This window comes from Penaeus vannamei, chromosome 23 (genome assembly GCF_042767895.1).
Source record: "Penaeus vannamei isolate JL-2024 chromosome 23, ASM4276789v1, whole genome shotgun sequence".
NCBI classification, from domain to species: Eukaryota; Metazoa; Arthropoda; class Malacostraca; order Decapoda; family Penaeidae; genus Penaeus; species Penaeus vannamei.
The window spans coordinates 39,653,687-39,681,186 of NC_091571.1; the positions used below are offsets into that span (position 1 = coordinate 39,653,687).

General features: G+C 48.2%; 1 protein-coding gene across 3 annotated transcripts in view; it reads right to left on the reverse strand.

Moving 5' to 3' along the window:
• LOC113804388 (myophilin) overlaps positions 1-27,500 on the reverse strand; it is a 76,087-nt gene that overhangs the window by 21,488 nt on the left and 27,099 nt on the right. For all 3 annotated transcript variants that reach the window (XM_027355250.2, XM_027355253.2, XM_027355252.2), the window contains exons 2-4: positions 25,212-25,363; positions 19,109-19,175; positions 13,606-13,710 (exon numbers count right to left, since the gene is read on the reverse strand). In XM_027355250.2, coding sequence (XP_027211051.1) covers positions 13,606-13,710; positions 19,109-19,175; positions 25,212-25,363 — 324 coding nt within the window. The remainder of the gene's footprint in view (positions 1-13,605; positions 13,711-19,108; positions 19,176-25,211; positions 25,364-27,500) is intronic.

Sequence of the window (27,500 nt, forward strand, 5' to 3'; positions counted from 1 at the left end):
AGTGCGTCCAATTTCTTACAATAAACGTTTAAAGGGTTTAGTAATTAGCCTGCCACTAAAAAGTAGTATTAAGATTCAGACCAACAAGGCGACTTTGCTTTTAGTAAGACGTTTTCTCAGTCAAACGCGATTGAGAATTTGAGCTTCTGGACGACAGGGCTGTGAAGATAATAATATTCTTAATATTCTTCCTCCGTCACGCCACTTTTTCTATCGTTAGTGGGAATTCTGCAACCTCAAAAGGACTCTATGAGAAATGTGCACGAGTGTGTTGAACAAGAACCACGCTTCAAGGAATTCTGGCAAGGTCTCGTCGATCGCAAAAAGGCTTCATTAAGCAAGTTGCATTGAATACTTGGGACTCTGTCAAGCGATAATACTTTTTTTCCTTTCAAGCTAAAGTCTTGGGAAAAGTATCCATGAATTATACACATCTATGCTAATGAGATAAAACGTGTTTTTTAATCACGCCAAACTCCCCTTGAAATTTCCCCACTGCGAAGTTGTAGACACAGTTTCATTCCAACCCTTTCCGACTTCGAGACGTCCCGCAGCACGACACGAAGTCGCAGCCTCGCAAGAGTCACGGCTCTGCTCCTCCTAGCGGCTCGAGGGCAAGGAGGCCCACCGGCGAAGCCCCAGCCGCGCCAGCGCAGGGGAGCGGCTCGGTGCAGTCGGCATAATATTCTGTGTCAAGAGGACGCGTTCATATTCATGACATGACAAGGCGTCGCACTTGAGACGGAGTGGGGGGGCAGGTGAGGGATCAGGAGGGGGGGAGGAGGAGGAGGGACCGAGTAAAGGGAAAAGAAGAACAAAAAGGAGAAAAGGAGGAGTACGTGTAGGATATAGAAGAGAGAGGAGTAAGATAAGACAGACAAAGCAAAGGAACATGAGGAGAACTCGCGAGAAACGGAGAAATGGAGAGAAACAGCCTTTGCAACCCCCCCCCCCTGACGTTTGATGCAAGAAGCTAGTTTCATCGAAGGAGGCGTTATAGCAAGCATATAAGGAGAAGGAGGTTGCGTCTGCTTTTATGGCCACTCGAGGGAAGGTCCCGCCGGCCAGCGCCGAGGTCTGCCGCTTCGCCAGTTTCCTCTCACCATCGCCGCCGCCTTTCCACCCTCGCGAGATTCGAGACATCACTACGGCGCTCATTTCGTGTGATCGGCAAAGGCAGCGCCGATGGTGGTGTTGTCATCACTCGCGATCCCTCTCGTGTGAATCCTTTCGTACGGTCTGTTTCACATTTTTCATGATCAACACATTTCTTGTCATCGCTATCGCATTATCTTTTATCACCATCACCACACCCCCTGTCATCACCACCACCTCATTCCCTGTCAGAACCATCACCACACTTCCTGCAATCATCATTATATCATTTGCTGTCATAACATATCACCTCCTTTCCTATCGTCGCAGCAGCAGCCAATCCCACCCCATCCCCTTTCTTGTACCCACATCACACGATCCCGCATCGCCTTCCAGTGGCACTCACCCCCCCATTTCCCGACGCCAAACCCCTCTTGTCATTCCTCCTTGTCATTCCCCTCGACCTAGCTACAGCTACTACTATTGTTAAATGATTTCTCGGTTTCTTCGTCGCCCGCAAGGAGAGGGGACACGACCATCGCCGACCGAAGTCCTCCGCGTCCCCCATAGACGTCCTCCTCCGCTTCCGCGGCCCCTTTCACCTATCCTCCTCCGAACGGGGCGGCGAGCGCGCAAGGGCATCACCACCATCACCACCGCCTCACCACTATCACCATCACGCTTGGCCGCGCACAGGCACTCGGTCAAGGGACGGCGCGGTGACTCACAGCCTCGCCGCGGCCTCTCCCTACGCCCGCTTTTTACTCTCCATCATTCACTTCGCTCCGGAGGAGGATAAACCAGGTCCGCCTCTCGCTGCGCCGGACGGAGGCTTCGGCGGCGCGCAGAGGCGCCCAGACGCTGCTCGCGAAGGAACCCTGCGTGCACGCACCCACGCACGCACGCGCTCGCGCACACAGACACAGATTTAGAAAGCTAGGTAAGTATGTAGGAAGTTACATAAATAGCAAGTAGGCAGACAGGTAGACTCATAGACATATACATACAAATGCATATTTACATATATAGATAGATAGATAGATAGATAGATGTATATATACATACATATATATATATATATATATATATATATATATATATATATATATATATATATATGTCTGTATGAATATATAGATAGATATATAGATAGATACATATATATGTATATATATGTATATATGTGTATATATACATATATATACCATATATATATACATACATATATATATATATATATATATATATATATATATATATATATTGAGAGAGAGAGAGAGGGGGGGGGGGGGCAGAAAGACATATAGAAAGATAGACAGACACACACACACAAAAATATATACAATCTGCAACCCCTTGTTCCTTCCAATCCTACAACAACTGCAACGAAGGCGGGATTCGTGCCACCCCCCCCCCCCCAACACCTGGCCGCGGGTGGTCCCCCTCGAAGGCCCCGAGCAGACTCTCGCATCCGGCGCGGAGTAGCAGCATGAGTCATCTCTCTACTCCCGCGAGGTCACTCAGTGTGGGCCAAGAGCTTCGTGCTGGATAAAACTCTCACTCACTCCCTCGTCTGTTTCCACTGCCGTTTGATGTGCTGTCTAAAGTGTCCCCCATTCACGCGTACATTCCCGCCGTCATTTGCTCTGTCAGGCTATTCGTTATTTTGTCCGAATCTGTGTTTGTGTCCTTCGCTGTGTTTGCGAGTCGACCTGCCAAGACGAGTGAGGCAAGAAACAAGATTCACGCAATAATTAAGGGCAGTTTTACTTCAAACACTTCTCAGAGAAAGACCATAAAACATGTATGTAGGTTATGAGATGCTTAGTCCAAGTTCATTTAACGACGACATTAGGAAAGGTAATAGAGGATCCATAAGCCTTAAACGGCATCCTATAAATCTACCGTAAATGTTCTTGACAAAAATACAACTAAAGCGAACGAAAACAAAGCTTTTCGGATTTTTCCTGGTTCGTGAGAGGCTCGAGCCAGTCATGAACCGCTTCGCTGGTTCGCCCCAAACCGCCGAGCGGTCCGGAGGCAGTCCTCGAAGGGCCTCGCGCTCGCCTCTCCCGGGATGACGAGGAAGCCCGAGGCGTTTATACAGAAGCAATCTTCTGTAAACTCCATCTTCTGTCAAGCGACGTCACCAATGTCATGACTTTCCCTCTGCTGTTTGTCATACGTTTGCTCTCTTCATTTTTCCCAAGATAATTCGCATATTTCTGGCGTGTTAGTTTACCTAACACAATGTATGTTTACAGTCGTCCTTTTACAGCAACTCCCAATTCACATGAAAATAAACAATCGCGGTCCCAGTTTTAATTCAGTCAACACTACTCAGTTCACACGACCAAGATCGCTGACCTGAGGGGAGCAAGTAAAGTGAAATGAAATTAAATTCACTCGCGGGTCAGCTCAGTCCTCTGCGCCGGCCTGACGAGCGTCCCCGGTGGACACTCACGCCCCGGTGGTCACCTCTCAAAGACCCCGGGCGATGAACCCGCCTTTTTTTCTCTCCTCGCTTGAACTCTTCCTCACGAGTGAGTTACAGGAGGTTCAACTCACGAAAAAGAAAGCGATTTAACAGCCGTGTCAACGTTCCTTTGGAGAGGGTCTGGGATTCTGGTTGCCGTTAAAGGCGCAGCTTCTACCTGAACAAGGGAAGCCCTGCGAACAGCGGCGACCGAGGACCACGTAGGCCGCCAACCGCGTCCGTCAGTCAGGACGCCACTTCCTGATGTGCGCTGCTGAGTCCAGTCTCGGTGCGGAAGCGTTTACGACCCAATATTCCTTTATATCAAAATACACACTCATGCAGGCAGACGCAGACCTGGAGCGCTGCGGCCCCTCGCCACGACGCGTGGGCCTCACCCTTGGCAACGTGGACAAACAAGGGTCTGGCACCGAAGGGAAATATGCACTGATGCTTGCCCAGTCGGATTGGGACGTAGGGGGGGGGGAGACCAGGGAAGAGCCTTCTAAAGGTAAGGTTGGATGTTATCTGAGGGAGACTGGAGTGTGTCTTGCGTGACGGCAGGAGTCGGCGGGGCGGGCGGCGTGTCTGCGCTGTGTCCAACCTGAAGCCTCGAGGCCGCCCGACGTGCTGGAGTTCTGCGCCTCTATCATGGCCCTGATGGTCGCCTGAATTCCGCGTTAAACAACAGCAGGAACATCTGCCTCCGTATTAAACGAGGTATAATCATAACGGCGGAGCATATGCATAATGGGGTAACACGAGCACAGGATGAAGAATACACGTCATCGTCACCCTCACTGCCGTGTATTAAAGCCATTAAGCTTCATAATTACCCAAACACCGGCTCCACTTGTCACATTCCAGTAGGCAGGCACGTGTGTGTTCCCGTAAATATATATATATATATATATATATATATATATATATATATATATATATATATATATATATATATATATATATATATATATATACATGAGTAATATGTATATGTACATATATATGTACGTATACATAGTCACAAACATACACACGCACGCACGCGCGCGCGCGCACACACACACACACACACACACACACACACACACACACACACACACACACACACACACACACACACACACACACACACACACACACACATACATATCGAGTCGGACAGAGACGAGATCCAGACCGCACGACCTGAGACAGACAGAGACTGAGACACGCAGACCGACAGACCGACAAACAGAGAGACACGCCTGACGCAGAGCCAAGCGCCCGCCCGCTCGCGCCCTCCACCTCCTCCCGCCGGCGACCCGCTCGGGGAGACGGGAGCCCGAGATCGTGTCGAGAACCTGATCCCGAGGGAATGCCTTTTTTGTCGCTCCGTTCAGCCAGTATCGTGTGACCGCCATTTAAAAGGTTCATCAGAGCTAAATTGCTGTGCTGTTCTATGCTGCGCTGGCCTGCCTCGGGTAGCCTGCGGGGGACGCCGTGAAACCGTCGTCCTGTTAACGTCGCGAAAATAAACGAACAGGTTTGGTGGCTTACTTTAATTCATTCCCTCTGCTTCACTCCCTCTCCATCTCCCTATCTATTTCCTTTTCACTCTCTCCCTCTCCCTCTTCCTCTCCCCCTCGCCCTCGACTTCCCCCCCTCCCTCCCCCTCCACCTCCATCTCTCCCATTCCCACTCCCTCTTCTCCCTCTCCCTCCCCTTCCTCTTCTCCCTTTTCTCTCGCCGAAATGAAGAAATACCCGACAGTTCAGGCAGCGGAGGCGAGGGTCTTATCTCGAGCTTCCTTCTGCGGCGTCACTCTCCGATTTCCCAGACTCGAGTCCGCCAAGTAACTGAAAGGAGATATGTAGGATAGCAGCTCGCCGCCCTGGCACTGCGCACGATGGTTTCCAAAGGTCCTCCTGGGACTCCTTACCCACAGTGCCAGCGTCAGCCGTCGGAGAGAGGAAGGAGCCAACCCGAGCTAAGGTGATCGGCGCAGGATAGTGAGAAACCCGAGATGCCCCTGGGCGTTCACCCTCGGTTCGCGGGGTCACGCCAGGGGTTGCCACCTCAGACCACGGCCAGACTCCGGAGGGCGAGGAGCGTGAGTAATGCGCGCGCCCTGAGTGCCACTCTCAAGAGGGCGACGTCCAGCACGAGGAACGGCCTCCATACTTCGTCCTTTGACGCCAGCCGCAGCGGCGGCGATGGAGGCACGCTGCCTTGTGGGGCGCGGGTCGTATGATTCATTGAAATCTCGTCTAAAACGTATTCAAAAATCCAGGTTACAACACCACACGACCTTGCATCCACGGGAGCAAAAGTCCATATTTGGGCACGAGTGCGCACGTGACGAGGGACTCGGCTGCGCTCGCTCTCCACCCTCGAGTGCCGGCCCGTCCCTCGCTCTCCTTTTTAGTTTCTTAGGCTGATTGTTATCTACACTGAATTTGCTGATGCTGTTCCCCTCGCTATTGCCAACTGTCCACAGCAGCTTCACCATCGAAATCATCTCGTGGAAATCGCATTCTCTTCATTCCTTCTGCATTACTTACCTCATTTTCTCGACCCTAGTCAGCAAAATCAACAACTTTCTCTCTCCTCCTTCTCTCTCCCTCCCTCTTCCATCCCCCCCTCTTCTAACGCAGTCTTCATGTTAATGTCGACCTTCTCCCTGCTCCCCAGCCCCTCCCCTCCCCCCCTCCCCCTTGCCCCGCCTTCCATTTCTGTCCTAATGAAAGTCAAATTCCTCCCCCGCGGCCGCCAAGAACTCCCACTCAGACTCGCCTTAATGAACGTAAAAGTCTGGCTTTGTGAACGTCCACGGCTGCTCCCTTTCGTGCACGCGATCCCTGTGCCCCGCTCCTGCCCTTCTCTCCTCCCCTCTCTGTCCTTCCCTCCTCTCTCCTCCCCTCTCTGTCTCCTCCCCTCCTCTCTCCTCCCCTCTATCTCCGCTCTTCTCTCCTCCCCTCCCTCCCCTCCCCCTCCCTTCAAACCTTACTGTCTTGTTCTTTGGCTCATTCATTTGGCTCTCTTTGTGTTCTTTTTTTTCTCTCTTTTCCTCTGCTTTGTTTTACTTGTCTCATTTTGTACCCCATTTCACTGCCACTCTTCTTCTTCTTGATTTATTATTAATATTACTATTATTATTTTCTTCTTCTTCTTTTTCTTCTTCTTTTTCTTCTTATTCTTCTTCTTCTTTTTCTTCTTCCTCTTCTTCTTCTTCTTCTCCTCCTCCTCCTCCCCCTCCTCATTCTCCTCATTCGTTAGCGATGGACAGGCGGCTTTGGGTCACGCCGGGGATGGGGACTCATCCCCCCCTCCTCCTGTGCGCGCGCGCGCGTGTGTGTGTGTGTGTGTGTGTGTGTGTGTGTGTGTGTGTGTGTGTGTGTGTGTGTGTGTGTGTGTGTGCGTGCGTGCGTGCGTGCGTGCGTGCGTGCGTGCGTGCGTGCGTGCGTGCGTGCGTGCGTGCGTGCGTGCGTGCGTGCGTGCGTGCGTGCGTGCACACACACACAGATATATATATATATATATATATATATATATATATATATATATATATATTCCCTTTTCCGGTCATTATCATCTTTAATATATCACAATAATTATAATAACAATAATAAAGAAATAAAAAATACTATTGATCATAATAATAATAATAATAATAATAATAATAATAATAATAATAGTAGTAGTAGTAGTAGTAGTAGTAGTAGTAGTAGTAGTAGCAGCAGCAGTAGTAGAGTAGTAGCAATAATAATAATAATAGTAGTAGCAGTCGTTATAGCAATAATAATAATAATAATAATAATAATAATAATAATAATAATAATAATAATAATAATAATAATAACTACAACAACAATGATAATGAAAAGAATAACGACAGAAAAAGACAAAAATAAAAACAATACAAAAGCAACCATGATAACAACCTCACCCAAACGGCCCATTTACGGTCTTTTACAAACGACGTCAACCGTTCGCCTGAGACAACCAAATATAAAGATTGATGAATCGATCATCGTCCAAATGACCTCCCTTCACCTCCCTTCAACTCCCTTCACCTCCCTTCAACAACTCCCGCATCTCACCTGAAACTCATCTCAAACAAACGCAAAAAGAGAAGAAAAAAAGAAAAAAAAAACACCGCGACGAACACCCAGCGATTACTATGTGGAAAAAACCCCGTTCGCAGCGTAATGACAGCTTCCCCGAACGCCGATCCCGCCCGCCGTCGCCAGCCGCTATCTCATTTCACTCGGGGTCTAGAATTTGCATGATTTTTCTTACGCTTGCAGTTTACTAATGCTGTTGGTTCTCGTCTCCGCTTGCCTTGGCGACGGAGGGATTCTGGAGACGAAGTCAAGGGTGTTTTTGGCTACTTCGATCCTTGTTGCTTTTGGTGTTATCATTGTGAGCATCAAAGTCTTTATTATCATCCTACAATCCACTGTAAATATCACTTGTAGGTTTGCGGATCAGCCTCTAAATCCTCGTAATCCAAGCCATTATCATGAGCACCTTCATCACGGTGCCACAGCCTGCCATCGCCCCTGCCCCCTCCCCCGCCCCCTCCCCCCACCTGTACCTTCGCCCTCAAGAGCGCCGACGTCAGAAGCCTTCTCTCTGCCGTCATAATTCTACACAAGTGTCAGTCGCTTGGGCCGAGACGCCACGATCTGTCAGCTAGATTAAGGAAGAAAAAGAGAACGTCAGCACAGCGTAACCAGTCTAAGTGATGAGGTGCAACCTGACACCGACCGATTCGCCTCTCTTGCTCGGCTGACAACGAGTCATGTCAGCCAAGATGCCATTGCAGGCTGACACATGGCTGCCTCGAGTATTATGCGAGTTTGTAGTTGACTTCACTCACGGGCACCCTAACGCATAAGGCGATGCATTCCGCGGATTATTGTAAAGATTCTGTGGTCAAGCGCTGAACCTGCCAGTCTTGCATCCCTCGAATATCACTGGGAACACTTGCGTTAATAAACGGATTACTAAATATAATAATGCATTCTATTCCTGCCATTGTCTTTACACTTTCACTTTCGAATTCCTTTCGTTGCTGACAATCACGTCCCTGTAATTAGAATTTTAAAGAGACAATGATTAAGAATATATCCAAACAACCACCTCTAACAAGCCACTTAGAATGATATAACAACAAGAATGACATAATAAAAGACAGCAGCACCTTTCCCCAATTAAGGCTGAACACGGGCACTCGTAACTACATGCGAGACACCTGCCTTATTTAGCCAATCAGAACGCAGGATTATCACAAGGGCGACTCCCATTGGAGGGCGATCGGTCTCGCTGACCAAATAAGCGACTGTCCTGCACCTCGCTGCTTCCTTCGTGGTGGGAGCCTCGACGATCATCTTTGCAGTCGTTGTCATGTTAAAGAGTGGCAAAGACGTCGGCTTTTACGTGTAACATTTAATCATTTACAAAACGAATAAGCGTGTGTGTGTATGTGTGTGTGTGTGTGTGTGTGTGTGTGTGTGTGTGTGTGTGTGTGTGTGTGTGTGTGTGTGTGTGTGTGTGTGTGTGTGTGTGTGTGTGTGTGTGTGTGTGTGTGCCCGCGAGCGTGTGTAGTGAGTAACCTGATAGTCCGAACTCCCGCGCGTGAGTGGTTGGGTCCCACTGAAAAAATACATTTATTTCTGTGAATGTTTCTCATGAGGTCTCCGAAGCATTTCATCCTCCCGGGGGTGTTTGTGGAGCTGCAATGGCCCGGCGAAAGTGACAAGGAATGCAACAAACTCATGAAGTTCGTCCAGCAGAGGAAGATAAAATTTCAATGAATGCAAAAGCCTGAGGTACCTTTCTACGCGGTTCCTGCCCTTTTCAGGACGCACGGGCACCTTGTTCGCCAAGCGTACTCAGCGCGACGAGCGACGGGAAGGACCATGGGCAAGCTTAGTAAATTGGGACACCTGACTCTCGTCTGTATGTGGATGGCTCCTATATGCCACAGCTTTCTGCCTCAGTTTCCTCTTACCCCACTCCTCTACCTCCAACTCCACCGTCTGCGCCTCCGGGTCCCCCTCCCTTCCCCTCGTCTCCCCTTTTGCCTCGCCCATACCTCACAGACACCCTTATCCTACCCCTTCGGCTGCCCCTATTCCTACCCCGCCCCTACCGCTTACCCTACACCTACCCATGCTCCTATGCCTACCCCTTCCCCTCCCCATCCCTCTTTCTACCCTCCTCTTATCTCTCCTCCTCCCCCTCCCCTTCCCTCGATCACTCCCCTCACCCCCTTCCCCTCCCACCCCCTAGATGCCGCGCCGGCCCACCTGGCCATAAAGCCTCGGCCACGGTGGGCGGCCAGAGAAAGCCGAACGGACGTTCTTCCGAATATGTGCATCCTTCTCAACGTATCTATGACCTCGCGGGCGCGGCTCTGGGTCAAGCAGCTTCTCGGAGGTGCGTCGCGTGCCGTGCTGCAAGGCGGGAAACGCAGCTGACGGAGGCGAGCGTCTGAGAGAGGAGCAGAAGGAAAAAATGTCGAAGAGAAAAAGGGTCTTGTCTGCGGGGCAATCTCTGACGTCACGAGGGAATGGAATGCCAGGTTGGCGATCCTCGAACGGGAGGCGAGGCGCTGGACGGCGTGCGAAGGGGAGGCAGACGGAGAGACTGAGGCGTGCACGCGTTCTATCTGGCGCACAGATAGAAATGTAGAAAGAGGAACTGTGTAGTTGAAACACAAACGCACATGCACGTACATTTACACATGCACATACATACATAAACACAGAAAAACACACACAAAAAAGCACACACACACATGCATCTATACGTGTAACCAGAAAAAAGTAAATAAACCCCTGAAATTCATCGCTCCTTTTTTCTTTTTTGCCATTCCTCTCATTTCTCTTTCTCTTCCTCCTCTTCTCTCTCTTATCTAACCCATCCTCTCCTTTCCTTCCCCTGTCATCTTTCACTCCGAAGCTTCTCTTTGCTCCGAATCCCCCACCACGAAGTCTCTATTGAGGCCGAGCCAACGAGCCGCAAACCGGATACAGCTTCTTGTGCAGACTTTTCTTCCAAATGATCGGCTGAGCAGCGCCTCCTACTCCTACTCCTACTCCTACTCCTACTCCTCCTACTCCTACTCCTACTCCTACTCCTACTCCTACTCCTACTCCTACTCCTACTCCTACTCCTACTCCTACTCCTCGGCCTGTGCGGCTGCGCCTCCAACGCGCCTCGGAGGACCTGGCTCTTGCCTTGAGGTGCCTTGCCTTCGGTGCCATTTTAATATTCAAATATATATCCTTTAAAGGTATGTGTAAATGAACAAGATGCTAAATGGACAGATTGGTAAATAACTACAACGAGGATAGGGCAAATGAATGACAAAAAATGATCCATCAATAAATATACAATTAATGAAAAAAATACATCAGTAGAGCAATGACAAAATCCAAAAGTACTACAAGTAAACAAACGCCCAAGTATAATAAAAAAAATAACGCATAAATAACGCAAAGATCGGGATCCTCACAAAAAATAACCAAAAAAGCGAGCAGTGTCCCGTCCGCCCCCCCCCCCCCCTCCCCCCCCGTCCCCCCACTGGCCCACAACCCCTTCACAGCCAAGAAGCAACAACCGCGCCAGAAGAAAAAAAGTCCCCGCCGAAGCCCAGCCTAACAACGAGACGCGTAAGAGTGAGTCAGTGAGCCTTTTACGGCCACACTTTTCTCGGGTTCTCTCGGCCCACGCGGCGCGGAAGGGGGTCAGGCGGACCGGGGGGGGGGTCCTTTCTTTGGGGATACTTATTAATGATGACAATGAGAAGAATTATCATCATTACTATTATCATTATTATAATAATTATTATTATTATTATTATCATTATTATTATCATTATTACTATTATCATTATTATCACTATTACTATTATTTTTATCATTATTACTATCATTATTACTATAATTACTATCATTATCATTATTATTATTATTATTATTATTATTATTATTATTATTATTATTATTATTATTATTATTATTATTATTATTATTATTATTATTATTATCATTATCATTATCATTATCATTATCATTATTATTATTATCATTAATATTATCATTATCATTATTATTATGAATTGTTACTATTATGATTTTTACCGTTTTAGTATTACAATTATTACTACAACAACAATAATAATAATAATAATAATTAAACAATTAAACGTATCTAAAAATTATGACAGTATCATTGCCATCATCATCATTACTATTATCACTGACATCACCACTAATCTAACATCACATCATCATCATATAATCATAGCCATAAACTTTTATTTTCATCAGCATCCTTCTCCCCAAAAAACAAAAGTAAGTAAACAGAAGACATCATAAACCAACAACACATTCGAATTCCTTTAAATGCATTCTGGAGAAGTATAAACACCACTAAGATCGGATTTCTGTCACCCAAAAGGGGATTCATAAACGCGGGAAAGGTTCTGGCGCTTATGACTGTCGCGCGGTGACTGGCGCTTCTAAACCGATTTGGCGCCTCCGAGTCTGGAATCGGATCCCCCTCCCGCGCCCGCTTGTGGTTTCCAGGGCTTTGGATTCGAGGCTTCGTAAACAATGGGCTTGCGCTTGTGAGTTGAAGTCGTAGAGTAAGAATAATAACAATGGTTGTGAATATGTTGATGAGGCTAGTGCTGTTCATAACATTACCACTTAAAAAACAAATAACAGTAATCATAACAATATAAAAGTAAAAATAGTAATGATGACAACTACAACTACAACAGTAATAATAGCAATAATAACAATAATAATGATAATGATAATGATAATAATAATGATAATGACAATGATAATAATAATGATAATAATAATGATAATGATAATTACCAATAATAACAATACCACCAAAATCAATAACAACAGCATCAATAGCAATAACGGTAACAACAGCGAAAACAACAATGAGCAAACGAAGAAACAAAGCGCGCAAAGAAGCACAGAAATCGAGAAGCCGCGTCGCTCTCAATCAGCTGATCTGTCCCGCCGTGAGGCCGCCTCGCGCTCCTTCTAAAAATAGCAATGACGCAATCGTATCGCCTATAAATTGGCCTCGTCGGTTCCGTCGGCGAGCGAGGCAGAGGCCGAGGGCGTCGTCCCGGGAAGGCTCCCCCTCGGCGACACGGCGGCGGAGGAAGGATCGGAGGATGCTCGGCACGAGAGGCTAATATGGTTTTTTCCTTCTATTTCTTCTATTTTTCGATATTCTCATTCATTTTGCTTTGTCTTTTATTTCATTATTTTTTTAGACTAAACTGCAGGAGAAGAGCCGACGTTCCGAGATGAAAGTCGCCTTCCAAACTAGGGAAAGGGGAGACTAAAAAATCCTAAAAAGAGGGGAAACTGCGACAAACTAAATCTCGGGAGACCGAAGGAGGCGCAAGATTCCACAGATAGAAGGAATGAGCAGACGGCGATGGCGGAAGGAGCCGAGCAGGACGGAGAAGCAGAGAGAGCGAGTCGATCGTCTGACGAACCGCTGACGTCCCGCCCAACATCCGGTGCAAGCATCGCACACAGGCGGGAGCGAGGAGGTTTCTAAGAGCCTCTTGTCCTTTTGCGTCTGGGGCGCGAGGGTCGAGTCCTCACGCCCGCGAGAGACAAAAGGGGCGTAACCGACACATACCAAGAATCGTCTAGAATATTCCGGATGAAAAGAGAAAAAAAAAAAAAAAACGATATCACACTTGAGATAAAAGTTGGAAAAAAATGTATATATGTATGTATGTGTATGTATATATATATATATATATATATATATATATATATATATATATATATATATATATGCACCAGACGTTTTATATAAAAAAGTCCACTGATAACGATTCATCTAACCACACGACCAACCATAAACAACAACAAAAAAAGTAGTTTTCCGAAAGACCGAAGGTGTGACAGCCTCCCTCCCATACATCGAACCGGCTTCACCCCGCCCTCTGCCCCCCCCACCCCCCCCGTGACAAGGCCTCTGTTACTCACCATGTAGAGGTTCTTGTTCTCGTAGAGGTCGTTCACCTGGAAGAGGTCCTGGCTCTTGAGGCCGTAGCTCTCGCACCCCTTCAGGAACATCTCCAAGTTCTCCCTCTGGAACGCCAAGAGAAAACAACAGAATTAGGACTGATCCATATCCTTTATCATCAAGCCTTTTAAATGTGTAAAGAAAACGGAGCAGGATCCCTTCAAGAGCGGCTGTTAATTTCCTTTTACGATAAGCAGCTGTTTGGCCTACTTAGCGTCCTCCTTTTGTTCCATTTGCGACGGTGACCTACTGGTTCAAAACGGAAATATCCCTGCTGTGGTTATCACTTGTTGCCTGCGCTCAATATTTAGGTTCTCTCTACTATCCAATTTTTATCTTTGTCACTATCATTGTCATTGTCCCTACCATTATCATTCACATTATCGTCATCAGCACCCTTAGTAACAACCATTATCATTATTGCTAACAGGGCTATTACTATTAGCAAAGCCATCGTCGTTAGTATCATTATTGTTATTTTTGCACTCTATGATTTTCACTATAACTATCATCGCCATTATTATAGTCTTCATTTTCATTTTCCTTACCGATATCATATCGTTATTCTTATTGTTATCATAACTGCCATTATTAATATATTCACTATCAACATAATTACTATTATCATATATCATCATTATGTCAACCATAATTATTATCATTATTATTACCGTATATCATTATTGTATTTATATATCATTATTATTATCGTATATCATTATTGTATCTATATATCATTATTATTGCTATTATCACCATCAGCAGCACTTCTATCATTATAATCTTATCCTCATTACTATCGCCATCATTATCATGCCATTATCATGTTCTCATCATCGCTGTCATCACTGGTACGAAGAATAATGTCTTGAGAAACGAGACGATTTGATAAATATACAAAGAGTCATTTCACTTGCAAAGTGAAATCGTAAAAAATCTCGTGTTTATGGCCATGAATTTTAATGTCCTTCCTTTTTTATCACGAAGCTACAACTGCGATTCTCACACTCTTTTGTCCGAGATTTGCTTTATTCTTACTAGAGTTTTTTTCTTCATTCTCTTTTAACCACTATCTGTTGGTTATGATTATCTATTCTTATCATTATCTAGTGCACGTCATTGTCTGCTTTTATCATTATCTACTTTTTCACAGCTTTACTTTTATCATTATCTAGTTTATATCATTATCTATACTTTTATCATTATCTACTTTCCGTCACCATCAGCCTTCACTCTGCACCTAGTCTATCTATCAACACCTCCCCCTTGCTTTCTGTCTCCTAAACAGAGAAGAAAAGCAGGAAGCGAGAGCAGCAGAAGGGGGCGTGTCTCGTGAAGTGGAAGTAACCATAGTTTGCCTTTTTTGGACGCAGATCCTCCCGAGTGCGCGGCGGCGTCCTTAAGAACACCGCCGTCATCTTAAGGGCTAGATCTGGGTTAGGCTGAGGAGGGGAAGGGGGGGCAAAGGGAAAGGGGGGGGGAGGAAGATGAAGAAGGAGGAGGAGGAGAGGAGGAAGAGGAAAATGAGTAGCAGGAAGAAAATGAGGAGGAGGATAGGAGGGAGATGAAGAAGGAGGAGGAGGAGGAAGAAGAAAATGAGGAGGAGGAGGAGGAAGAGGAAAATGAGGAGGAGGAGGAAGGAGAAGATGATGATAATGAAGACGAAGAAGAGCAGGGTTAAAGGGGAAAGGAGAAAGTAGGAGAACGTAGAAAAAGGAATGAATGGGCATCAATGCCTTCACAGCATTTGGCAGATCTCGATGAGAGACGAGATCGTACAAACGAATAGCAGCAAAATACAAGACAGCAGGACACGCATGAGAGCAGCAATCAGCGAAGAGGGGAAAGTGGAAGAGAAAGGCCAAGGAACAAAGGAGATCCAGTCCCAGTCGCACCGGAAGTCTCCCGCCACTCCCAGGTGCGGGCGCATGGGCGGGATCGGCACGTGGGCGCGCGCTGAATACTCTCCCGAAGGAGGGAATATTCCCGGCCGGATGGTGGAGGCTCGGACGCCACTTCCAGCGGGTCGAGGGACATTTTCAGTCTTCCATAGACACACGCGCTTATGCACACGTATACACATACATATATAAATGCACACACATACAAACACACTTACTCATACTTATACACACACGCACGCACACACACACACACACACACACACACACACACACACACACACACACACACACACACACACACACACACACACACACACACACACACACACACACACACACACACATATCTATCTATCTATCTATCTATCTATCTATCTATCTATATATATATATATATATATATATATATATATATATATATACTCACTCAGTTTAGGTCAAGGGGCGTAAAAATCATAAAAGGAAGTAAAAAAAAACGATCATGTCCGTCCCATTAAACGTGTTGGGCCTTATCCGTCACCCCCCCCCCCCTTCGTCCCCATTCCCCTCCCTCCGCTCCCCTACTCTACCCTCTATTACCTTACCATTCCCTCCCTCCCTCCTCCCTCCACTCCCCTCCCTTCCCCTACTCAACCCAACCCAACCCAACCCTACCCTACCCAACCCAACCCAACCCAACCCTACCCTACCCTACTGTACCCTACCCTATCTTACCCAACCGTACCCTACCCAACCCATACATTCCTACCTTTACCTCACCCCATCCCTCCACTCCCCTCCATTCCCACTCCCCCTCCCTCTCCCCCCTCCCCCTCCCCCTCCCATTCTCCCTCCCCCTCCCCCTCCTATTCTCCCACCCCCTCCCCCTGCCCCACGCGCTGACAGGCGCCCAGCCCCCGCACCGCAGAATAACACATCGCGCCCGACTCGAGCAGAGGTCCTGACAGGTCCTGGCTGACTCCACCCTCCACGTGGCAACAGCTGACACCCAGGCTGAGGGCGAGTGGCTGACGGGGAAGAGAGGGAGGACTAGGCTGTGTCTACACCTCTTGTGCTGTTGCTTCGTCTGTCTGGGTGTAAGGCTGCATCCGTTTGTCTGTCTGTCTGTGTATGTGCAATGCGCGGTGTGCATGTGTGTTTACCTCTATGGTTGATGTCTCTCTGGGTCGGAGAGCCGAAGTCTGCCAGTCTCTGTGTCCCCCAGTTTACTCTCTCGCTCTCACTTTCATTTTCTCTCTTTCCTTCGTCCTCTTCCTCTTTCTCATCCCTCATCCCTCCTCCTCCCTCCCTCCCCCACCTTCTCATCCTCCCCCTCCCCTTACCCCTCCCCCTTCCTTCCCTCTCCCTCTCCTACCCCATCATCCTCTCCTCCTCCCAAAGCTGAAAACAAAATTCTCCTTCTCTCTCTCTCTCTCTCTCCTTCTCTCTTTCTCTCTCCTTCTATCTCTCTCTCCTCTTTCTCTTTCTTTTTTCTCTCTCTCTCCTTCTCTCTCTCTCTCTCTCGTTCTCTCTCTTTCTATTTCTCTTTCTCTCTCCTTCTCTCTCTCTCTCTCTCCTTCTCTCTCTCTCTCTCTCTCCTTCTCTCTCTCTCTCTCCTTCTCACTCTCTCTCTCCTCCTCTCTCTCTCTCTCTCTCCTTCTCTCTCTCACTCTCTCACCCTTTCTCTCTCTCTCACTCTCTCACCCTTTCTCTCTCTCACTCTCTCACCTTTTCTCTCTCTCACTCTCTCACCTTTTCTCTCTCTCACTCTCTCACCTTTTCTCTCTCTCACTCTCACCTTTTCTCTCTCTCACTCTCACCTTTTCTCTCTCTCACTCTCTCACCTTTTCTCTCTCTCACTCTCACCTTTTCTCTCTCTCACTCTCTCACCTTTTCTCTCTCTCACTCTCTCACCTTTTCTCTCTCTCACTCTCTTACCTTTTCTATCTCTCACTCTCTTACCTTTTTTCTCTCTCACTCTCTCACCTTTTCTCTCTCTCACTCTCTCACCTTTTCTCTCTCTCACTCTCTCACCTTTTCTCTCTCACTCTCTCACCTTTTCTCTCTCACTCTCTTACCTTTTCCCTCTCTCACTCTCTCACCTTTTCTCTCTCTCACTCTCCCACCTTTTCTCTCTCTCACTCTCTCACCTTTTCTCTCTCTCACTCTCTCACCTTTTCTCTCTCTCACTCTCTCACCTTTTCTCTCTCTCACTCTCACCTTTTCTCTCTCTCACTCTCTCAACTTTTCTCTCTCTCACTCTCTCACCTTTTCTCTCTCTCACTCTCTCATCTTTTCTCTCTCTCACTCTCTCACCTTTTCTCTCTCTCACTCTCTCACCTTTTCTCTCTCTCACTCTCTTACCTTTTTTCTCTCTAACTCTCTCACCTTTTCTCTCTCTCACTCTCTCACCTTTTCTCTCTCTCACTCTCTCACCTTTTCTCTCTCACTCTCTCACCTTTTCTCTCTCACTCTCTTACCTTTTCTCTCTCTCACTCTCTCACCTTTTCTCTCTCTCACTCTCTCACCTTTTCTCTCTCTCACTCTCTCACCTTTTCTCTCTCTCACTCTCTCACCTTTTCTCTCTCTCACTCTCTCACCTTTTCTCTCTCTCACTCTCTTTCCTTTTCTCTCTCTCTCGCTCTCTCACCTTTTCTCTCTCTCGCTCCCTCTTCTTTTCTCTCTCTCGCTCTCTCTCACCTTTTCTCTCTCTCTCTCTCTCTCACCTTTTCTTTCTTTCTTTCTTTCTTTCTTTCTTTCTTTCCTTCTTTCTCTCTCTCTCTCCCTCTCTCCCTCTCTCTCTCTCTCTCTCTCTCTCTCTCTCACACACACCTTTTTTTTTTCTCTCTCTCTCTCACACACCTTTTTTTCTCTCTGTCTCACCTTTTCTCTCACTCTCTCTCTCACCTTTTCTCTCTCTCTCATTTTTTTCTCTCTCATTTTCTCTCACTCTCCCCTTTTCTTTCTCTCTCATTTTTTTTCTCTCTCTGATTTTCTCTCTCTCTCTCCTTTTCTCTCTCTCTCCCTTTATCTCTCTTTCTCTTTCTCTCTCTCTCCCTTTCTCTCTTTCTCTCCTTCCTTTGCTCTTACTTCCTTTCTATCCCTCCCTTTCTATTCCCCTTTCTCTACCCCTTTCTTTCTCTCTCTCCATCCCTCTTTCCGTCTGCATTTATTTCTCCCTTATTTCCCGTTCGATCTATCTTTCTATTCTCTCCCTCTTTCTATACCCCTTTCCCTCTCCCCCCCCCCCTTTCTCACTCCCGTTCCCTCTCTCTTTCCTTCTCCCTTTCTCCCTCCCTCCCCCCTCCATTCCTCCTTCCTCCTCTTTCCTTCACCCTATCCCTCTCCCTTTCCTTCTTTTCTCCCTGCCTTTCCCTTTCTTTCTTCTCCCCTTTTCTCCCTCCCTTCCCCTCTCCCTTTTCATCTCCATTTCCCGTTCCTTTACCTCACCCTTTTTCTCTCTTTTCCTCTTCCTCTTTCTCCTTCCCTTTCCCTCTCCCTTCCACCCCTTTTCACTCTTCTTTCCTCTCCCTTCTCCCTTTCCCTTCTCCCTCTCCCTTCCTCTCCCTTTCCGTCTCACCTGTTTGAACGGCGCTTTCATAGTGTTGATTCGCTTGACTGCGCCTGGCTGGAGGCAGTTCAACAACCTGCGAAAGGAGACAAACATTAGTTCTTTTTCCCATAGCTTCTTTTATCATGAGTGTGAACAAACGCCAAGTGATTTATGAATTGTCCTTTCCATCTTAAAGCAAATAATAAAATGTTCTCATCACGTGTGCAAGGGTGTGGGCACAAGCGCATGCGCGTGAGGGAGCTCCGGCAAGGCACTCAACTGCTAGACGTGACAAGGCTGTAACTTTGAAAGAACAAATCCGACCTACACTGATTATCGTTGGGCCTGATTTTAGGCAATCAAGGCTTTCACACGCGGGCGCCCGTTCCCCAACCCACAGGCAAACAGAAGACAGTTTTGTAATGTGTAAATGTGTGTGTGTGTACGCGTGCCTGACTGTCACACACACACACACTTCCCTGAATGTCCCAAAGCCTACGCGCTCTACGTGCGTAATTGGACCCAAACAAAGACAATCTTGTCTACAGAAACCACTTGCGAAACTTCCCTTTCCAAAAAGCAAACAAACGAAGCGTTTTCGGGTCGGCGCAATAACGGATGTGAAACAAGGCCAGCGATGCGTCGGCCATCCTGTGTACTTACGGCCACGCGAAATGGCCCTCGAGTGTTCTTGGTAGTAAGCACGCAACATCCTCAGATTTAAAGGATCTATTTAGGACTTCTCGGGACACATCACGAGGCCGAGTGCGATTCCCATGACGCATCTGGACGTAAACATTTCGAATCGCCTTGCGCAACAGGGCCGGCGTCAGAGGCACGCTTCGCGGCGACGCGTTTGAGGAAAGCTTCAGAAAGTGTTGATAACAGCAGCCTACATTTTGAGGCCCTGGTGCCAGTGCATGACAGTGGAGGACTAGCTGCCATACCCACCCTGAGGAACCACAGGGTCTGACCCCGCCTTGCCTTGCCCGCCCTAAGGAGCCACAGGGTCTGACCCCGCCTTGCCTTGCCCGCCCTGAGGAGCCACAGGGTCTGACCCCGCCTTCCCTTGCCCGCCCTGAGGAGCCACAGGGTCTGACCCCGCCTTGCCTTGCCCGCCCTAAGGAGCCACAGGGTCTGACCCCGCCTTGCCTTGCCCGCCCTGAGGAGCCACAGGGTCTGACCCCGCCTTGCCTTGCCCGCCCTGAGGAGCCACAGGGTCTGACCCCGCCTTGCCTTGCCCGCCCTGAGGAGCCACAGGGTCTGACCCCGCCTTGCCTTGCCCGCCCTGAGGAGCCACAGGGTCTGGCCACTCAGCCTCTCCCTGTCACGGACATGTTCACCCTCCTCCCCCACGCCCGCGGGTGCGCCGCCAAGAAACAATAAGCGTAACAAGGGCGGCTCCACGGCCGGGACGACCTGAGCTGTGATATCTCCCACGCACCCCTTCAGAGCTCTCACTCGAGGCCATACGGGCCACGCAGGACAACAATGGTGCCCTCTGTCTCGCCTCCGCGCCCCCTCGCAGCTCCGGCGGGCGGCGGGCGTCGCTCGCAGGGTTCGGTCGGCGCCGGGCGCGGTCGTCGCTTTCCTCGCTCTCATCCTTCGCTCTCTTCTCGCCTCTATTCTCTTCTATTCTACTCTACTCTCCTCCTTCTCTCACTAACCCTAATTCTCACTTACACTTTCACTTACTCTAACTCTCACTCTCTCTCGCTCACTCTCACTCCCTTTCGGCGGAGGTCACCGCCCATGGCACCGCCTCTGGCATATGGCAACCGCCACGCTCGGGTTCCTTGAGAAAAGGACGAGATCACAATGAAAATATCCCTTGTGTCTATGTGCGTGCGTGCGCGCACGTTTGTGTACATGACAAGTAGGAAAAGCAGAACCCAAGTCGCCTCGACCAAGGACGAGCCGCCATCTCGCGAGGCAACCCGGCGACCGGCAGCGCCGCCGCCGCCGCCGCGGCACGCGACGCGGAAAGGCGTAATCTAATTGCCTTCGCACACGGAACACAGGAATTCAAGGCTGAGAAAATTATCGGTTTCCTGGAGAATTACTTGGCCGCGCGCGGTGGGCCTTTGTTCACGTGGAAATGGCCGCATAAAACTGGTATAAACAAAACCCCGTTTTTGTTCACTGTACAATCAGCCATTGTTCAACCCAGCGCTATTTCTTTAAAGGGCGCCGCGCTATGGAATAAACCAAAATGGAGAAACCGCAGATTCACAGAAAAAATATAAACAATCGCTTTCCGAGAACGCGTCGACTCCGAACGCCATAAAATGCGTATGTTTTTTCTTGCGAAACCAGACGCCGCGAGATACCTGGTAACCCAGATGGTGACGTCATGGCCGGCCGAGGGGACAAGACCTTGACTTTTTTCACCGATTCTATTTCAAAATTCTGCCTGCCAGGCCTACTTTTCATCCGATAAAACAATCAAAGCAAAACCTCAAAATGCATTTCATTCGCCGCCGAAGCCTACTTCTAGGCATCCGACCTCCTCTGAATCAGCCCCAACCCCTCTGGCGTCGGCGTAGAGGAATGAACTTGGTCTTGGGGCAGTTGCGTGCCGGAATGCGGGAGGACGAGGTCTGGGGTCCGGCCCGTGCTCGGCCTGCCAACGCTCACGCAAGGCGAGGGTCGCCGAGGACGGGAAAGCACGGGCCTCTGGTGTGCACGCGCGCCTCCGGCCCCCGCGCGCGCTGCAGGTCCGGAGGCTTCGCGGGAAATGCGGGATTGGCGAAAGGTCCTTCTGGAGGAGGAGCTGCTCTGGGGATTCGGCCATGAAACATCCCGGCCTTGCCAAATCAGGGGATACTTTTTTTATTTGTATTACTATTTCATCCTTCCATTTCTCTTTCTCTTCCTTTCTTTATCTCTTTCTCTTCCTTTCTTTAATTCTTTATTTCTAACTGGCTTTATCTTCATTCCCATGCTTATTCCCCCAACTCTCCTTAGCAGTCTACGCTTCGAGTACGAACGAAAGCCATTTGTCCGCCGGCAGCTGAGTCCCCGCCAGGCGGTCCGCCAGCGTTATGCCGTCACGCGGGACTTCTTGTTGGTGGGCGTGAAGGAGCAAGGCGTCGTGTTTTGTATGTGTGTCAGACAGACACAGTCACGCGTGTACACACACGCGCGCACGCACACACAGACACACACACACACACACACACACACACACACACACACACACACACACACACACACACACACACACACACACACACACACACACACACACACACATCCACACAGACACACACACAGACAAGGAGACAGACACACAGCCATACAAAAGCAGAAGGAGACAGACAGGCAGCCAGATCCGCAGCCCGAGGGCCAGCCAGGCAGCGCCGCCCCGAGCCCCTTGGCAGGCAAAAAGCTCGCCCTCGCCGCCGTCCCTCCCGACGGGCGATTCCGACGGGCGAGTAGACGCCTCCGCCAGCCCCGCGGGCGTTGGGAAGGGTCGTCATTCGCACGCCCCTTTGCCTGCAACACATCGATGCAAGTTGCCCGTAATAGCAAGGCTACCAACCCCAGGACGCTTGGATCTGACATCCTCGGCCGCAGGAAGCCTCGCCGCCATGTGTTGCGTCTCTCGAGTTGCACGCCGAGCTTCTTGCACGGGCGGATATCACATGCAGTATCACAGCACACGAGATGAATGGTTTAATAACATCCCATCACTGCTTGATTTATCCACCAGCGCGCCACGATAATTAGGTTCTTATTATCTTAATCATGCAGCTATTTCCTTCGCTTCTATCATCATTATCCCTTGTCTTCTCTTTATTATAGATAATTGATTTATCGCGACTGAGTTTTTGTTCCGAAGACTAACGACACCTTTAACATTTGTGCGTTTGATCTTCAGGCACGAAGGCCATCGATCCCTCCCAGACTTTATATCAAATGGAGTTTTCCCTTTCTCGTCAACCGGCAATGAATTCACCGCAATTTCCCCGCAGTCCACGCATTTTCTTTGTACTTTCGGCGTCGCAGTAGACATCTGCCTCCGAATTCCGTGCCGTCCTCTGCTTGTCACGTCGCCCCCGGCAGGACGAGAACCCGCTCTGGAATTCGCGCGGAAAAAGTGTCCTGCACGTCAGCTGCTCGCTCGCCTTCCCTCTGCTCGTCTCCTTTCGGCAATTTCAGACGCAAAACAAAGACTCGTGAGTCTGTTTGTTTTTCTTAATCTATATTCGCTCCAAACACGTAATCATTATGACTTTATCTATATTCTGAGCAGCTGAAAAAAGGAACGGCTTACAGAAACGACCAAAAAGAGCGAATAAGAGGAACGACAAACAAGTACGATTATAAGTAATGACTAAAAGAGAACGACTAAATGAAATACAAAGAGGAACGACTTGGTTCGACGCTGTCACGGCTCACCGGTCGGAGTCGTGAGGCACATGACACGATCCGTCGAGAGGATGCGGGGAATCGAGGGGGGGGGGGGGGAGTTAAAGGTTCTGGGGGAGGAGGGGGGGTGGTATTTAAAGCTATCGGGGTGATGGGGGGTATTTAAAGAAATCGGGGGGAGGGGGGAGGGGGGAGGGTGGCTGTTCCAATCAGCGCGTGGAGGTCGTGTGTGTTTGTGTCTTCATTCCGTGCTGCTTCATTGATATTTTTCTCATTTACGTTTGCCTCATTTCGCAATGGATTTCCGTTTCCCAGTCAGGGAGATTACGATATGTCACGGATTTTATTGACACGTGTGTGTGTGCGTGTGTGTGGGGGGGGGGGGCGGGCGCGCGTGTGGGCGTGAATATGTATATCACTGCAAATCCGTGTGAAAGAAGCCACAGTGCTTCTCTCAACAAAATAAATATCAGTTCGGGTCGAGTCCTAAAGCACAGTCAGAGCAGACTATGCTGGTATGTCAAATTTCGACTTCCTTTGTCATGCAACCTCTCGCATGACATATGCCAGGGACACAATTTTACAAGCAATCAAATGCCAGAATAATAATTTCTAGTTCCTGAAGGCTAACATAATTCGTTTCGCAGTTTCGTGTAAATGATTTTGACCCTGTTACCTTTATTAATTCCTGCCTTTTTCGTCTTGGAAATGTTTTTCATCAGCACAGGATTTCATTCTTTCTGCATACTTCCTTTCCTCTCTCATCCCTCTTTCTACTTCTACATGATTTTCCTTCCCTTTCCTCCCCCTCTCCTTTTCATTTCTTCTGACCTTGCTTCTCCATTCTTTCTGAGACTCCCTACTATTTTTTTTTCTTATCCGTATTCTTCGTCAGCCTCCCTTTCCTCTTTCATTCTCCTTTCTCGCTTCCCTTATTTCTCTTCCAGTCTTCCTATCCCTCCTATCTCTCTTTCTGAAAATAAACCCCGCCCCTTGGAAGCCCCGCCCGGGTCTCAGCGCCCGCCTTCCGTCAGCACTTTGTTCTCAAAGGTGACAGCCATCTTCTCTCTCTTTCTCACCTTCTCTCCCTCTCTTTCTTTCTCTCCCTCTCTCACCTTCTCTCCCTCTTTCTCCTTCTCTCCCTCACTTTCTTTCTGTCCCTCTCTTTCCTCTCCCGACTCTCCCTCTCTCTCTTCTCTCCTCCTCTCGATTTCTTTTCTCCCTTTCTCGTTTTCCTCACTCCCTATACTTTCCTTCTTATCTTATCTATAATCTTTACTTTTCTCATTCTCTCTTTATCATATTGTATCATATCATATCATATCATATCAATCATATCATATCATATCATATCATATCATATCATATCATATCATATCATATCATATCATATCATATCATATCATATCATATCATATCATATCATATCATATCATATCATATATCATATCATATCATATCCTCTCCTATCGTATCATACCACAGTATATCACATTACCTTATATTACATCATGCCATATACTTGTTCCCAGAGCCTCGGCCGCCCACGATCACCCGCGGAGGCCCATATGCAGCAGGGCCAAGTCGAGGCAGACGGAGACCCCGATGCCATTAATCCAGATGCAGGACGTTTGCATGATGACGAGGTGATGTACATGCAGTCGTGCATATAACAACGCCCTCGCATCCACACGCCCAGCATACTCCATTCACGCCCACCGGCAAGCAAAGCACAAGAACTGAAAAGCCAACTTACGTGCAGAGGGCGATGCCGTCTTTGAGGGCGTGTCCGAATGCCAGCTGGTCGGTGAGGCCTTCCGCCGTCGGGAACTCCAGGGGCATCTTCGTGACGCCCTCCACCCAGTCGCACGCCTCCCGCGCTCTGTTGATGTCGAACTTGGCCTGGCTCTGTGGGCGGAGACGGAAGGGGCGGTCAGTGGCGGGATCTCGCTAAAAGTCGAGAGAATATTGGCGCTGCAACAAGGCAACGACCCAAACGGGGCTCAGAGGCAGCAATGCGAGCGAGGGCGTGGACCCCATGCAGGGGATGCCATGCTACTCGCTGTGCATTAGTGGGCGTGCCTGCTTGCATGTTATGGACCTTGCTCACGATAGGCATTACTCATGTCAGTTCGAATGCCGTGGAATATGTGCATTTCTTCTCATTTCTAGTATAGCGTTCCCTTACTTAAAAACAACAAACCGATCAATACTTTCGTCATCCAGTTACCTCCACAAAAAATATAAAAATTTACAAATAAATAGATTAAATACATAAATGAAATAAAACATGTAAATAAATCAGGCTACAGCAGGTCTCGCTGGTTCCTCGTTCGTATATTCACACACGACCAGAAAAACGACAAAAAAGCTTTCCTGCTTAGTTCAAGAGCCGACCGCTACTAGTCGGCAGTGCACCTGCGACGCCAGGCCGGAGCCACGACCAGAGCAGCTGAAATTCGCACAGGATGTGTTTACGCAAGTCAGCGCCAAGTGCCCAGCGCTGACCAAGAAGCCATCAGCACTGCAGCATGAATGAATGATGATTTTCATGATAATTCCTTTATTATTGACAATAATGATGATAATGACAATAATAATGATAATATCATAATTATAATGATAATTTTGATAATTACTGCAATAATGGCAATAATTTACTCTATTCCAATATTTTTCATACTACTGTTGCAGTATGCATCACGCCCTCCGCGATGTGCTCTGACGCCTGTGCAGTTACCCAAAGCCAAAGGTAAAAGCGCCGCTTCTCCCTCCTTCCTAAGCCCATACATTAAGTGGCGCTCAAGCTGCTTTTTCCTCGAAACGCGTTCTTATAACTAACACGGACAGCAACTGGGAACTAGCAAGCTTTTTCAGAACGTAAAAGAAGAGAAACAGCGCAATAAAGGAGGAAGGAAAGACATCGAGAAAAGAGGAAATAGTAAAGATGTGACAAACTCCAAAGAACTAGAAACACATGCTAAAGAATAAAGGAAATGCACTGAATAACGAAGAAGACGCAACATTCCCGAGAATGAAACACATCACAGTGAGATTCAAGTACGATCTTATCAAATAAGAAACACCACAGATGCAACAGGAAGAGAGTTCGGTTCTGTCATCTCCAAGATGGTCAGAATAGATAAGAAAGGAAGGTTAGGACGAGCGATGTTAAGGCCACAGGAAAAGCTTCTAAGGTCATCGGGTTGCAGCTGATGACCTTAGTAAGAGGTCGTTAAGCTCTCTCTTCATCATGCTATCCCGTCCTTTCTCTCCCTCTCGCTCTCGTTCTTTTATCTTCTCTTAATCTTAATCTCCTCTCCCCGTCACTCCATTCCTACCTCCCTCATCCCTCCCTCCCTCCCTCATCCCTCCCTCCCTCCCTCATCCCTCCCTCCCTCCCTCATCCCTCCTTCCCTCCCTCCCTCTCCGTCCTGGCCCCCTCTCTCCCACCGATCGCTTCCCATCCCTCCTGTGGCGTCACATCGCGTGGTTCATCGCCTCCGGGCCATCCCCGCGGAGCACAAAAAAGAGAAGGAAAGCACACACACGCGGGCCGGGAGAGCCAACGACCAGGCGAGAGGGCAGGAGGGGGCGCTCTCCTGGCAGAGGTCAAAGGCACGTGGAAGCCGGCGCCAGGGGTCTCTCCCTCGCCCTCTTGCCCTTCTCTCTCTGCTTGTCCTTCTCCCCTTTTCTCTTCTTGCTTCCCTTTTCATTTCTTCTCCCCTTGTCCCTCTTCTCCTTCTTCTTTCTTGCCTTGTCCCTCTCCCCCTTCTTTCTTACCTTGTCCCTCTTCTGTTTCTCCTTCAGCCTATCTTCTATTTTTTATTCCTCTCCCTTTCTCTCCTCCTTTCACTTCTTTCTTTTCTCCATTTTCACCGTCTTTCTTTCTCCCTCATCTTTCTCTCATTTTCTTCTTTCCTCTCCGCTATTATCGTTATCATCATTATTTTCATTATTATTATCATTATTATTATCATCCTTATCATCATTAATATCACTGCTGTCGCCATCATCATGATCATCATCACCAATCATTATTTGT